This window comes from Malaya genurostris, chromosome 1, assembly GCF_030247185.1.
Source record: "Malaya genurostris strain Urasoe2022 chromosome 1, Malgen_1.1, whole genome shotgun sequence".
Taxonomy (NCBI): domain Eukaryota; kingdom Metazoa; phylum Arthropoda; class Insecta; order Diptera; family Culicidae; genus Malaya; species Malaya genurostris.
The window spans coordinates 115,777,539-115,789,600 of NC_080570.1; the positions used below are offsets into that span (position 1 = coordinate 115,777,539).

At 44.7% G+C, this 12,062-nt stretch overlaps 2 protein-coding genes across 2 annotated transcripts; one reads left to right on the forward strand and one right to left on the reverse strand.

Annotated features, from left to right (window-relative positions):
* The first annotated feature begins 3,217 nt into the window (after positions 1-3,217).
* On the forward strand, positions 3,218-3,529 carry LOC131427761 (histone H4). The gene has a single exon (XM_058591227.1). It carries the CDS (start codon positions 3,218-3,220, stop codon positions 3,527-3,529), a length of 312 nt encoding a protein of 103 aa, XP_058447210.1.
* A 6,907-nt stretch (positions 3,530-10,436) lies between these two features.
* Positions 10,437-11,111, reverse strand: LOC131427769 (histone H1B-like). The gene has a single exon (XM_058591241.1). The coding sequence runs from the start codon at positions 11,109-11,111 to the stop codon at positions 10,437-10,439; it is 675 nt and encodes a 224-aa protein (XP_058447224.1).
* Between the last annotated feature and the right edge of the window lie 951 nt (positions 11,112-12,062).

Genomic DNA, 12,062 nt, shown 5'->3' on the forward strand with positions numbered 1-12,062 from the left:
CGATGGCTTGGTGGCCTTCTGCTTCGGTGCAGCAGCCTTCTTGGCGGCCTTGGCTGGTGCTGCCTTAGCCTTCTTTGCAGCGGCGGCTTTCGGCTTTTTCTCACCTGCAGGCTTTTTGGCCTTCGGTTTCTTCTCGCCAGCGGGTTTCTTGGCAACCTTTTTCTTCTCTCCGGCAGCCTTCTTCGGTTTTTTGGCAGCAGCCTTCTTCGGCTTCTTCTCGCCAGCCGGTTGCTTGGCACCGGCTTTGATTTTGAACGAGCCGGATGCACCGGAACCCTTGGTCTGGGTGAGCTTTCCCTTCTCGACGCCAGATTTCAGGGCCTTCTTGATGAACGGGGCCAGCTTGGCGACGTCGCACTTGTAGTTGGCGGCGATGTACTTCTTGATGGCCTGCAGCGAAGATCCGTTGCGTTCCTTCAGCGTCTTGATGGCAGCCACTACCATGTCATTGACTGGTGGATGTGTCGATGGCTTCTTCGGTTTTTTGGCTTCTCCCTTGGCGGCTTTGGCTTTCTTCGGTGCCTTGGCCGGTGAAGCAGCAACCGGAGCTGCGGCCGATACGTCAACAGCGGTTTCAGCCATTTTTTCTAATGTGCACTTTTCTAAAGCAGGTAGAACGAGCGAACGACTAAGCGAATACAAACGAGTGTGTGAATGCAGTAGAATCGTGCGATACGTTCGGGCACCGAATCCGTCGGCCCTGTTAGGGAATACGCACATGACGGTTACCATTCGGTGCTAGGTAGGTGTAGGTAATTTTTCTGGACTATTGTTTTTTAAATTGTAAACAATGAATCGACAGCAGCGGAAGTATCGCCAAAGAGTGGTTTTATGTTTGCTACGATGTTTGAACTTTCTGCTCCACCATTCGCGAACAGCCGGACGGGCAGTGATGATAGCGAAATATGCATTCAATATCGGACAAACGGTACATGCTTATTTCGAATTGTCAAAAATAGTAAAACAGTACCATTTAAACAATGCGGACTCCAACGAAACATGGTTCATTGGGAAGAGAAATATTTTCTCTTGACAACTAACACAACCCGTTCGATGACGGTTGCGACGCGCACGAGATTGAATCGGTCAAACTTGAACCTGCTGTCTGGCGCAAATCGATCAAACGACCAAAACGCAGTACGAACCGGTGACTAAGCTTTTCAATTTTTCCGTGTTCTGCATTTGGAAAATACAATTTTTAAACAATTTGACTAACAGATATGTTACGTGAGCATAATATTTCCGAACATGCCTTCCGAAATCTGGAACACGATGGCACTGCCAACGAATAATGCTGGCCAACGTCGCCAACGCCCGGGCGTGTCGGTTGTTCTGAAAGCATTTTGGTTACTATTTTTTGTAATGAACTTGTTTTGCCATTTGAATTTGGTTCATCTTGCAAATATTAAACCTGAACATCAGGACAGGTCAATTCCAAGAGAGAGGATGTTTAAAAATTTCGACAGTGAAAAATTAGAATCAAACAAACCGAAGTCCTTTCTAACACAACGAGTCAAATGTGTGGTGTGTTGTTCACGTACCACAAACGGCTGGCTGGGCTGAGAATATTTGTCATCAGAAGCAATAACCAAAAAACAATCTTTCCCAAATCAGAATACCGGAATTGTGGAGCGCATTTAGGATTTTACATGCAAAATATACGGTGCAAGTATTACCATTAAATAATAATAATAATCCTTCGACACCTCCATCTGTCTAGCGTGCGTGCCAGACATAGTCAGTCTCTCAGTCTCAATCGATTGGCAACAAAGAACTCGAGCAGTGATTTGATTTGATACCGAATTTGAGTGTTGCTTATATTTGATAGATATTGGCCGAAAATTGTCACGTACCGGAAGAAAGCACCGAACCCAACCGAACATTAGCCTACTATTCAAAGATTGGCAATTGCTGTGTATTTCTTTCGCCAGAAACATCCCCACCAGTCGTCTGGGGATGGGACGTTGACTATGTCAACGGCAAGCAAGCGTCTGTCGGGGTAGTCTTGGAACGAAACAAATTGGTATTTTCATGATTTTGAACCAATATTGTATAGTATAGTGTATTGAGAGTAGCAGTAGCAGAGTAATACTAGTAACTGGTGGCCGAATCCCGTCAGAATTGTCAGGCAGTCAGTCACATGGCATGACACGGCGAGTGCACGATGTGTTGCAAGCTGGGTAACAGGACAATACACATTGCTGAACTATGTAACAGGGAAGCAATGTGTATTGTCTGTGCTGCTTGTCTGTCAGCAGGTCGTCTATTCTCCTCTCAACTGCTACTTTAGCAGAAACAAAAATGAAAGACCAAAAAATAAGGAAAACATTTCAAACACCTATAGATTACTGACTTTCCATATGGGGCATGAATTGTGCAACGGATCGGATGTCATTTTCTGTGCGCGCGCAACTTGTGTGTGTGTGTGTCTGAGTATGTGATTGTTTAAGGGAAAATATTCGAATTCGTAAACTCGTTGGTAATTGATTGGGTGGCCCTGAAAAGGGCCTTTGGGGTATATGTTGTGAGATCAAACGAAAGCCGATAGCCTGTTTAAGCACGTTCGCCACGGATCCGACGAGCCAGCTGGATGTCCTTTGGCATGATGGTAACACGCTTGGCGTGGATCGCGCATAGATTGGTGTCCTCGAACAAACCGACTAGATAGGCTTCGCTGGCCTCCTGCAGTGCCATGACGGCGGAACTCTGGAAGCGAAGGTCGGTCTTGAAATCTTGGGCAATTTCACGCACTAAACGCTGGAACGGCAGCTTGCGAATCAACAGCTCAGTCGATTTCTGGTAACGACGGATCTCCCGAAGGGCTACTGTTCCTGGCCGATAACGATGGGGTTTCTTCACTCCGCCAGTAGCAGGAGCACTTTTGCGAGCAGCCTTTGTCGCCAGTTGCTTACGAGGAGCCTTTCCTCCGGTCGATTTACGAGCGGTCTGCTTGGTACGAGCCATTATTTCTTTCTTTTGCTTATCCTTTCTCTCTACACCGTACTGTACGCGTTGAAAACAAAACACAGAATGAGCTCAAAACGGACCTGGCTGGCTGTTTTATACCTGCCCGACCGCTCTGAAGCAGCCAATCAGCACAAAGCAAAGCACGAAACGGACCCTCTCGGTAGGTATAAAAAAAAGCACCGGTCTGCGAAGTGGCATTAGTTTCACTTGTACTGTCTTACTTGCAAGAACAAGCAGCTAGCAGAGAAAAATGACTGGTCGCGGCAAAGGAGGAAAGGGACTCGGAAAAGGAGGCGCCAAGCGTCATCGTAAAGTGCTTCGTGATAACATCCAGGGAATTACCAAGCCCGCTATCCGTCGTCTGGCTCGTCGTGGTGGTGTCAAGCGTATCTCCGGTCTGATCTATGAGGAAACTCGTGGAGTGCTGAAGGTGTTCCTGGAAAATGTGATCCGAGATGCAGTAACCTACACTGAACACGCCAAGCGCAAGACCGTCACCGCCATGGATGTCGTGTATGCTCTGAAGCGACAGGGTCGCACTCTGTATGGTTTCGGAGGTTAAACGTCGTAACGAGAACACACATAACATAATACGGAAGGATAAAAGGCCCTTTTCAGGGCCACCAATATGTTTCGCAAAGAATTAGTTAGCATTTGCTGGTATTCATTATAATCTATAATCATGATGATGATGATGATGATGATGGTGGTGGTGGTGGTGATGATATGAGAATAGTAAGAAGTGTGCAATAGAGTAGTGAGTAGTGTGAATTCAACCGGGTTCGAAACTGACTAGATTTTTCAGTCCAACAACTAGGTTTTCAAACAAACAATTTAACCAGCAGTCGTTAGGGTGGAAACTGGTTTTCGGTTTCGCATCAAGCAAACACGACATTATTATTTCTGGTCGGTTGTGAGTTTCAAACTGCTGTTGACACTTGAGTACTACTCAACGCGCCGCTGAAAAACGTAACATTTGAGAAAAGAAATTAGTTATGTTGTTTAACATGAACTATCTTTTCGAAATCATTCATTCCCATTCAACTGTTCTGGTCAACTGTCAATGCTGTTGGCTTCGAATTTCGACTATACAACATGCAGCATTTGCTCAAAGCCGCCTAGGATAGAAAAACGATTGCTGTTGATATGTCATTGGTTGGTTTACAGTAGCATGCATGTGTATGTGTAGCAATTTATTATTTGGTTGGTCGACCAAGTCTGTCGATTGGTCCGAAAAGTAATCGATACTTTTCTTTATTTCGAAACCAACATATTTTTGCTCCGAACAATATATTGTCCATATGGCATGGATGAATACTCCGAAACGCGAGAACAATTGTACCTGTGTTGTTCATAATTTGTTCTGTTTTTCTCGTTAGGTGTTTGTTGGCTGATGAAAGTAAAATCATCAACGAACAAAATGTGTTTGGTGATTGAATGAGGGAAATATGCGAACTTAACACTTTGTGTAGATTTGTTTGTGGCCCTTAAAAGGGCCGATTATGCTTGGCGATTCGTATGCACACACACGATCGGGGGGGTTTGGTTGTTCTCACTCAGTTTACTTGGAGCTAGTGTACTTGGTGACGGCTTTGGTTCCTTCCGAAACGGCGTGCTTGGCCAACTCTCCTGGCAAAAGCAGACGAACGGCGGTCTGGATTTCGCGAGAGGTAATCGTCGAACGTTTGTTGTAATGGGCCAAACGCGATGCCTCGGATGCAATGCGTTCGAAGATGTCATTGACGAAACTGTTCATGATGCTCATCGCCTTCGAGGATACTCCGGTATCAGGGTGGACCTGCTTCAACACTTTGTAGATGTAGATAGCGTAGCTTTCCTTCCTGCGGATCTTCTTCTTTTTCTTATCTCCCTTGGCGATGTTTTTCTGGGCCTTGCCGGATTTTTTGGCTGCCTTTCCACTGGTTTTCGGTGCCATCGTGCTTGACGGTTCTCGTACGTTCAGAGTAACTGCTTTAACTTAAATGACGCTATTTGCCATATGACAGCTCGTTTTATACCTGCTATTGAGAGCGGCGCATGGACTGCCCCTTTGTTAGAATTCCTTTTCCTGTTCGCAGAACGGGAAACAGTGAGACGATATAAAACAGAGGGTTAGTACGGCGGCAGCCAGTATTACTGAATTGGCTGTCTAGTCGTTAACAGCATCTCGTGGATTTTTTACGCAGAAACACGCACACACAAAATGTCTGGCCGTGGTAAAGGAGGAAAAGTTAAGGGAAAGGCAAAGTCCCGCTCAAACCGTGCTGGTCTGCAGTTCCCAGTAGGCAGAATCCACCGTCTGCTCCGGAAGGGAAACTACGCCGAACGTGTCGGTGCCGGTGCACCGGTCTATCTGGCGGCAGTGATGGAATACCTGGCCGCCGAAGTGCTGGAATTGGCCGGTAACGCTGCCCGTGACAACAAGAAAACGAGAATCATCCCTCGCCATCTGCAGCTGGCCATCCGTAACGACGAGGAGTTGAACAAACTGCTCTCCGGAGTTACCATCGCACAGGGCGGTGTACTGCCAAACATCCAGGCAGTGCTGCTCCCGAAGAAAACCGAGAAAAAGGCCTAAATTGCGATTTCCGGAACATATTGGTGTTACCCCCCTTACAGAACCCGTCCTTTTCAGGACGACCACCTCACTGTGATAAAGAAATATTTAAGATTGCTTTGAATTAAAGATTGCTAAAGTTGTGATACGCCTGGAAAGTATAATGCGCAAATCAAGTATAGCGACCTTTGTTCATTTTCGTTTTCGGAATTTTACCCTGAATCGGTGTATCTACCTGATGCGAAAATGATGTCCGCTTTTTCAGTGTTTGGAAAACAGAAGACAAAATCGGTCATACCAGACGAATCGGAATTTTAGAATGATCGATGTGAGTTCAATGGCGAAAATCTTTCCCATCGATTTACCGGAAAATGCAGCCATTAAAACATCCAAACTTGATCATATAATCTTAGAGAAAGTGTCGCACGAGAAATAAGAGAATAATTTTCGTTCGTATCCGTGACGACACACCGATCCAATATAGCGCATGTATCTGTGTCATTGGTCGGCATCATCTCATGAATGGTGACGACCGACTAGAAAAAAAGAAGAAGAAGAAGAAGATATCGTAGCTACCACCATGATGGTGAATAAACACTGCCACACACACAGGCCAAAAACAAATGGTAATGTAATGTGTATATGAGGAAACGAAAATCAAGCTGTACCTAAGTTCAGCCATCGGTCTCAGAACCGGAGGGCAAGGTCGCATAAACGCGCGCGTGCGTGTGTGTGTGTGTGTGTGTGTGTCTGTATATTCATTTACATTACATTAGCGGCCCCTACACGTGGCATTGTTTATTATTGACAACCAAAAGCATCGTCAGTACCACCAATCCAATTAGCTTGGTAACTTGTGTCGGTATTTTTCGAGAAAACGTTTAGAGCTTTAAGTATTGCAACTGAATATTGAAACATTGAGAGAAGAGTTCATTAAACAGTACACTCTCGCCAATGAAAGTTTTGTTGGATTGGCGAATAATTTTGATTGTTTGAACATATTTTCATCAATCCGATGATGTTTCGACCATTCGACTAACATATATTTTCGAACGAATACGAATGCCACAAATACGATAGCGACACGAACGTAAACAATAAGGAGAGTAATATTGGCTACTACGAGAATGCGAGAGGCGTGAAAGAGAGAATGAAAATAACCGACGAACAACTATGGCAACAGTGTACACCAATTGTCTAGACCGAACCGCAGTTTAGTGGTTGGTAAGTGTGTATTGGTGTGCGATTCTAGCAGGAAAAATAAAAACTGCTGCTCATTAGAATATCCTATTGGAAAGACTATCTACTTGGAAAACAGGAACTCCGAATTGTTTTCCGACGGTCCATGTAAGAAATTACTGAAAGATTACTCAATAGCAAGTTGCTTATTTAGCATCGATTGTTGAGTTTCGTTGACATGATCAAACGATGAACGCGGCTTACTCAATCCTAACGCAGTGAACGGAACTCTCGCTGTTCGGATGGTTAGGTTAGCTTAGCAACAATGACAAATGGCAACTGAACGAAAAATGGTTGAAATGGTGAAAAATCTCTCAAACTCTCAAGTGAAAAGTAGTCCAGGTTAACCGGTATTTTTTCTCCCTCTGCTCATGCTCATGGATGGGATATGGGAAATCGGTTTGACTTTGCGTCGTATAAACGGTTGTTCGTTTCTACCTACCACCATCCGAGAGGTAAACAATACGTACATGAAAAAAAAAACTTAACGACAAAAGTAAAAACCAATCTTTATATGATACCTTCCCGTTATTGTACGTGTTTCAAAACGCTTGTGCCTACAAAATTGAAAAAATTTGTCTTGTGTTTTCTTTTCCGCAATTTTCAGTAGCAAGCAATTTTGTGAATCGCATACCTCAGTTGCACTATTGCGCAAATTGTGTGTGTGTGTGTGTGTGTGTGTGTAGACTGCCATGAACAACATGTTCCAACTTATCGCAAACAGAGGTGCGTTGGGAGAGCGAGAGAGAGAGAAAAGCAAGTTAGAGAACATAAGAATGAACTTTATTATGACTGAGGGAAAAACCAATACCCATACATTGAAGTAAACCAGTATGACGTTGATATACATATGTATTGGTGTATGTTTTTGGAAAGCGGAAAATCTTCTTTTTCGTTCTTTGTCTCCGAATTCATCTCCTTTCATTGATAATCGATGGATGAGTGATAAATGATGAATGCTAACTCAAATCGCTATTAAAATATAAATCACCACTCGCAAAATCGAACAAACTAATGTTTTCTGTCCTGCAGGTACAAATCTAATTGTTCCTAACAAGCAAACAGTAAACTTCGGTTGCTAGAGATAATGACATTTTCGTTATTTTGGCACAGGAGATTTATTCTTCTCGAAAACCTGCGATTTTCACGAAAACAAACACACACGCACGCGCGCAATCAAATGAAAAAGTGCATGTTCGAAAGAAATTTACATTTGCTTGTCGTCTTCGTGATGAAGTCTTACCATCAAAGCATCATAGAAGAATACTTTACTATGGGACGCCTTTTCAAAATTTACCCTCTGAGAATGTGATAAGTTTTTTGTTTTATCAATGTCTTCTTTCGCCGTTCTTCGGAAAAGGCGGGAAATCTTTGGTCATCCCTGTACAAAAGTAGTGCCTAAAACAATTCGCTCTCTCTCGCTTCCGCAACGGTGTGTGGCTGGTTTCAAGGAATTCAGTTCCAGCATAATGTAATGCACAAATTGGATGAGATTGTTCAAAACAACTAAACTCACTCAAACCAATTGCCCAGCACCTTCCCTCTATTGCACTTTCTTTCACAAACGGCCACCACCATCACAATCGAAACGAGTAAAGAAGAAGCAAGCAAAACAACACACGAGAATTCGAATTTAACACTTTGTGTAGATTTGTTTGTGGCCCTTAAAAGGGCCGTTTGTTAGTTCTCGCATACACGGGGTCGGTGTTGTTCTCAGTTTACTTGGAGCTGGTGTACTTGGTGACGGCTTTGGTTCCCTCAGAAACGGCGTGCTTGGCCAACTCTCCTGGCAAAAGCAGACGAACGGCAGTCTGGATTTCGCGAGAGGTAATCGTCGAACGTTTGTTGTAATGAGCCAAACGCGATGCCTCGGATGCAATGCGTTCGAAGATGTCATTGACGAAACTGTTCATGATGCTCATCGCCTTCGAGGATACTCCGGTATCAGGGTGGACCTGCTTCAACACTTTGTAGATGTAGATAGCGTAGCTTTCCTTCCTGCGGATCTTCTTCTTCTTCTTATCACCCTTGGCGATGTTCTTCTGGGCCTTGCCGGATTTTTTGGCCGCCTTTCCACTAGTTTTCGGTGCCATCGTTCTAACGTTGACGTGCGTTCAGAGTAGCTGTTTTCACGTAAATGACGCTAGCTCGCCCAAGAAACCCCGTTTTATACCTGCTACAGGCAACGCAGTAGGGACAGCCCCTTTGTCAAAATTTGATCCTCTTTTGCGCTTTATGCTCTGCCTATTCGCAGAACGAGAAACAGCGAGATGGTATAAAACAGAGGGTTAGTACTGCGGCAGCCAGTATTACCGAGTTAGCATCCTAGCTGTTAGCATCGTTTCGTGGATTTTTTACGAAAACAAAACACATAAAAGAAAATGTCTGGCCGTGGCAAAGGAGGAAAAGTTAAGGGAAAGGCAAAGTCCCGCTCGAACCGTGCTGGTCTGCAGTTCCCAGTAGGCAGAATCCACCGTCTGCTTCGGAAAGGAAACTACGCCGAACGTGTCGGTGCCGGTGCACCGGTCTATCTGGCGGCAGTGATGGAATACCTGGCCGCCGAAGTGCTGGAATTGGCCGGTAACGCTGCCCGTGACAACAAGAAAACGAGAATCATCCCTCGTCATCTGCAGCTGGCCATCCGTAACGACGAGGAGTTGAACAAACTGCTCTCCGGAGTTACCATCGCACAGGGCGGTGTACTGCCAAACATCCAGGCAGTGTTGCTCCCGAAGAAAACCGAAAAGAAGGCCTAAATTGCACTTGATTCGCACTGAAACCAATCGAAAAAACGTCCTTTTCAGGACGACCACAATTTTCTGATAAAGAACTTATAGAAATTTACTATTTTACTATCGATCAATCATATTTACTCATGCAAGCGCCATAAGACTTGTTTTTTTTTCCATAGCTTCTAGGATAATTTCCCACATTACAAGTGAAAAGTCGATGGTCGGTGGTCGATTGCGCTGGAGAATAGATTTATTTTTTTTTTACCGATCAAGCAAGGTTGGTTGAATGAAAACGACAATCGTCTGGAGAGTCAAGCTACTAAATTAAATATGATTATACGAAAAACCGCGTACAGAGCGATACCGTGTCCGAACTGGCTCTACACTAAATGGAAACTATAACGGCATTCATTTTCCAAGAAAAGGAAAACTGGGATAGTTTTAAAATACAAATATAATTGGGAACAAAAACATCAACCATTTTTATTGATGAATTTTCGCAAGCTAGATTTTTACGAACGGACTTCATCAATCATCGTGCATAATCCGTCCGCATTTTCATTTGATCACCTACCGATCCTTTCGTCGCTGCTTACCGACTGAGCGAACGAACATATTTGATTGTACTACAAGAGAAGCATGCGCGTAGCAGCGGGGTCGGCTCTATGGCTGCGCACCAATTTATCCACTATAGCGTGTCGGTGAAGCACACGCTCAGAAAGTAGTGCTGCTGTGATGGATAAAAGCATACTTTTTTTTTTTTTCTTACTGTGCAGTTTTGTTGAAGCGGACTACCCAAAAGCGAGCGAAGTAGGAAATATCGATTAATTCTTTGCATGGATTTTTTGGTAGTCCTGAAAAGGACTGTTTTGTTGAACACCGTCGAAATAAGAACGGTAGAATTCGACATGATGATGATGACTGACTGACGATGGGTCAATTTACTTCTTGGCAGCCACCTTCTTCGGGGCAGCTTTTTTGGCTGGCGCGGCCTTCTTTGGCTTCGGGGTCTTGGGCTTGTTGGCAGCGGCTTTCGATGGCTTGGTGGCCTTCTGCTTCGGTGCAGCAGCCTTCTTGGCGGCCTTGGCTGGTGCTGCCTTAGCCTTCTTTGCAGCGGCGGCTTTCGGCTTTTTCTCACCTGCAGGCTTTTTGGCCTTCGGTTTCTTCTCGCCAGCGGGTTTCTTGGCAACCTTTTTCTTCTCTCCGGCAGCCTTCTTCGGTTTTTTGGCAGCAGCCTTCTTCGGCTTCTTCTCGCCAGCCGGTTGCTTGGCACCGGCTTTGATTTTGAACGAGCCGGATGCACCGGAACCCTTGGTCTGGGTGAGCTTTCCCTTCTCGACGCCAGATTTCAGGGCCTTCTTGATGAACGGGGCCAGCTTGGCGACGTCGCACTTGTAGTTGGCGGCGATGTACTTCTTGATGGCCTGCAGCGAAGATCCGTTGCGTTCCTTCAGCGTCTTGATGGCAGCCACTACCATGTCATTGACTGGTGGATGTGTCGATGGCTTCTTCGGTTTTTTGGCTTCTCCCTTGGCGGCTTTGGCTTTCTTCGGTGCCTTGGCCGGTGAAGCAGCAACCGGAGCTGCGGCCGATACGTCAACAGCGGTTTCAGCCATTTTTTCTAATGTGCACTTTTCTAAAGCAGGTAGAACGAGCGAACGACTAAGCGAATACAAACGAGTGTGTGAATGCAGTAGAATCGTGCGATACGTTCGGGCACCGAATCCGTCGGCCCTGTTAGGGAATACGCACATGACGGTTACCATTCGGTGCTAGGTAGGTGTAGGTAATTTTTCTGGACTATTGTTTTTTAAATTGTAAACAATGAATCGACAGCAGCGGAAGTATCGCCAAAGAGTGGTTTTATGTTTGCTACGATGTTTGAACTTTCTGCTCCACCATTCGCGAACAGCCGGACGGGCAGTGATGATAGCGAAATATGCATTCAATATCGGACAAACGGTACATGCTTATTTCGAATTGTCAAAAATAGTAAAACAGTACCATTTAAACAATGCGGACTCCAACGAAACATGGTTCATTGGGAAGAGAAATATTTTCTCTTGACAACTAACACAACCCGTTCGATGACGGTTGCGACGCGCACGAGATTGAATCGGTCAAACTTGAACCTGCTGTCTGGCGCAAATCGATCAAACGACCAAAACGCAGTACGAACCGGTGACTAAGCTTTTCAATTTTTCCGTGTTCTGCATTTGGAAAATACAATTTTTAAACAATTTGACTAACAGATATGTTACGTGAGCATAATATTTCCGAACATGCCTTCCGAAATCTGGAACACGATGGCACTGCCAACGAATAATGCTGGCCAACGTCGCCAACGCCCGGGCGTGTCGGTTGTTCTGAAAGCATTTTGGTTACTATTTTTTGTAATGAACTTGTTTTGCCATTTGAATTTGGTTCATCTTGCAAATATTAAACCTGAACATCAGGACAGGTCAATTCCAAGAGAGAGGATGTTTAAAAATTTCGACAGTGAAAAATTAGAATCAAACAAACCGAAGTCCTTTCTAACACAACGAGTCAAATGTGTGGTGTGTTGT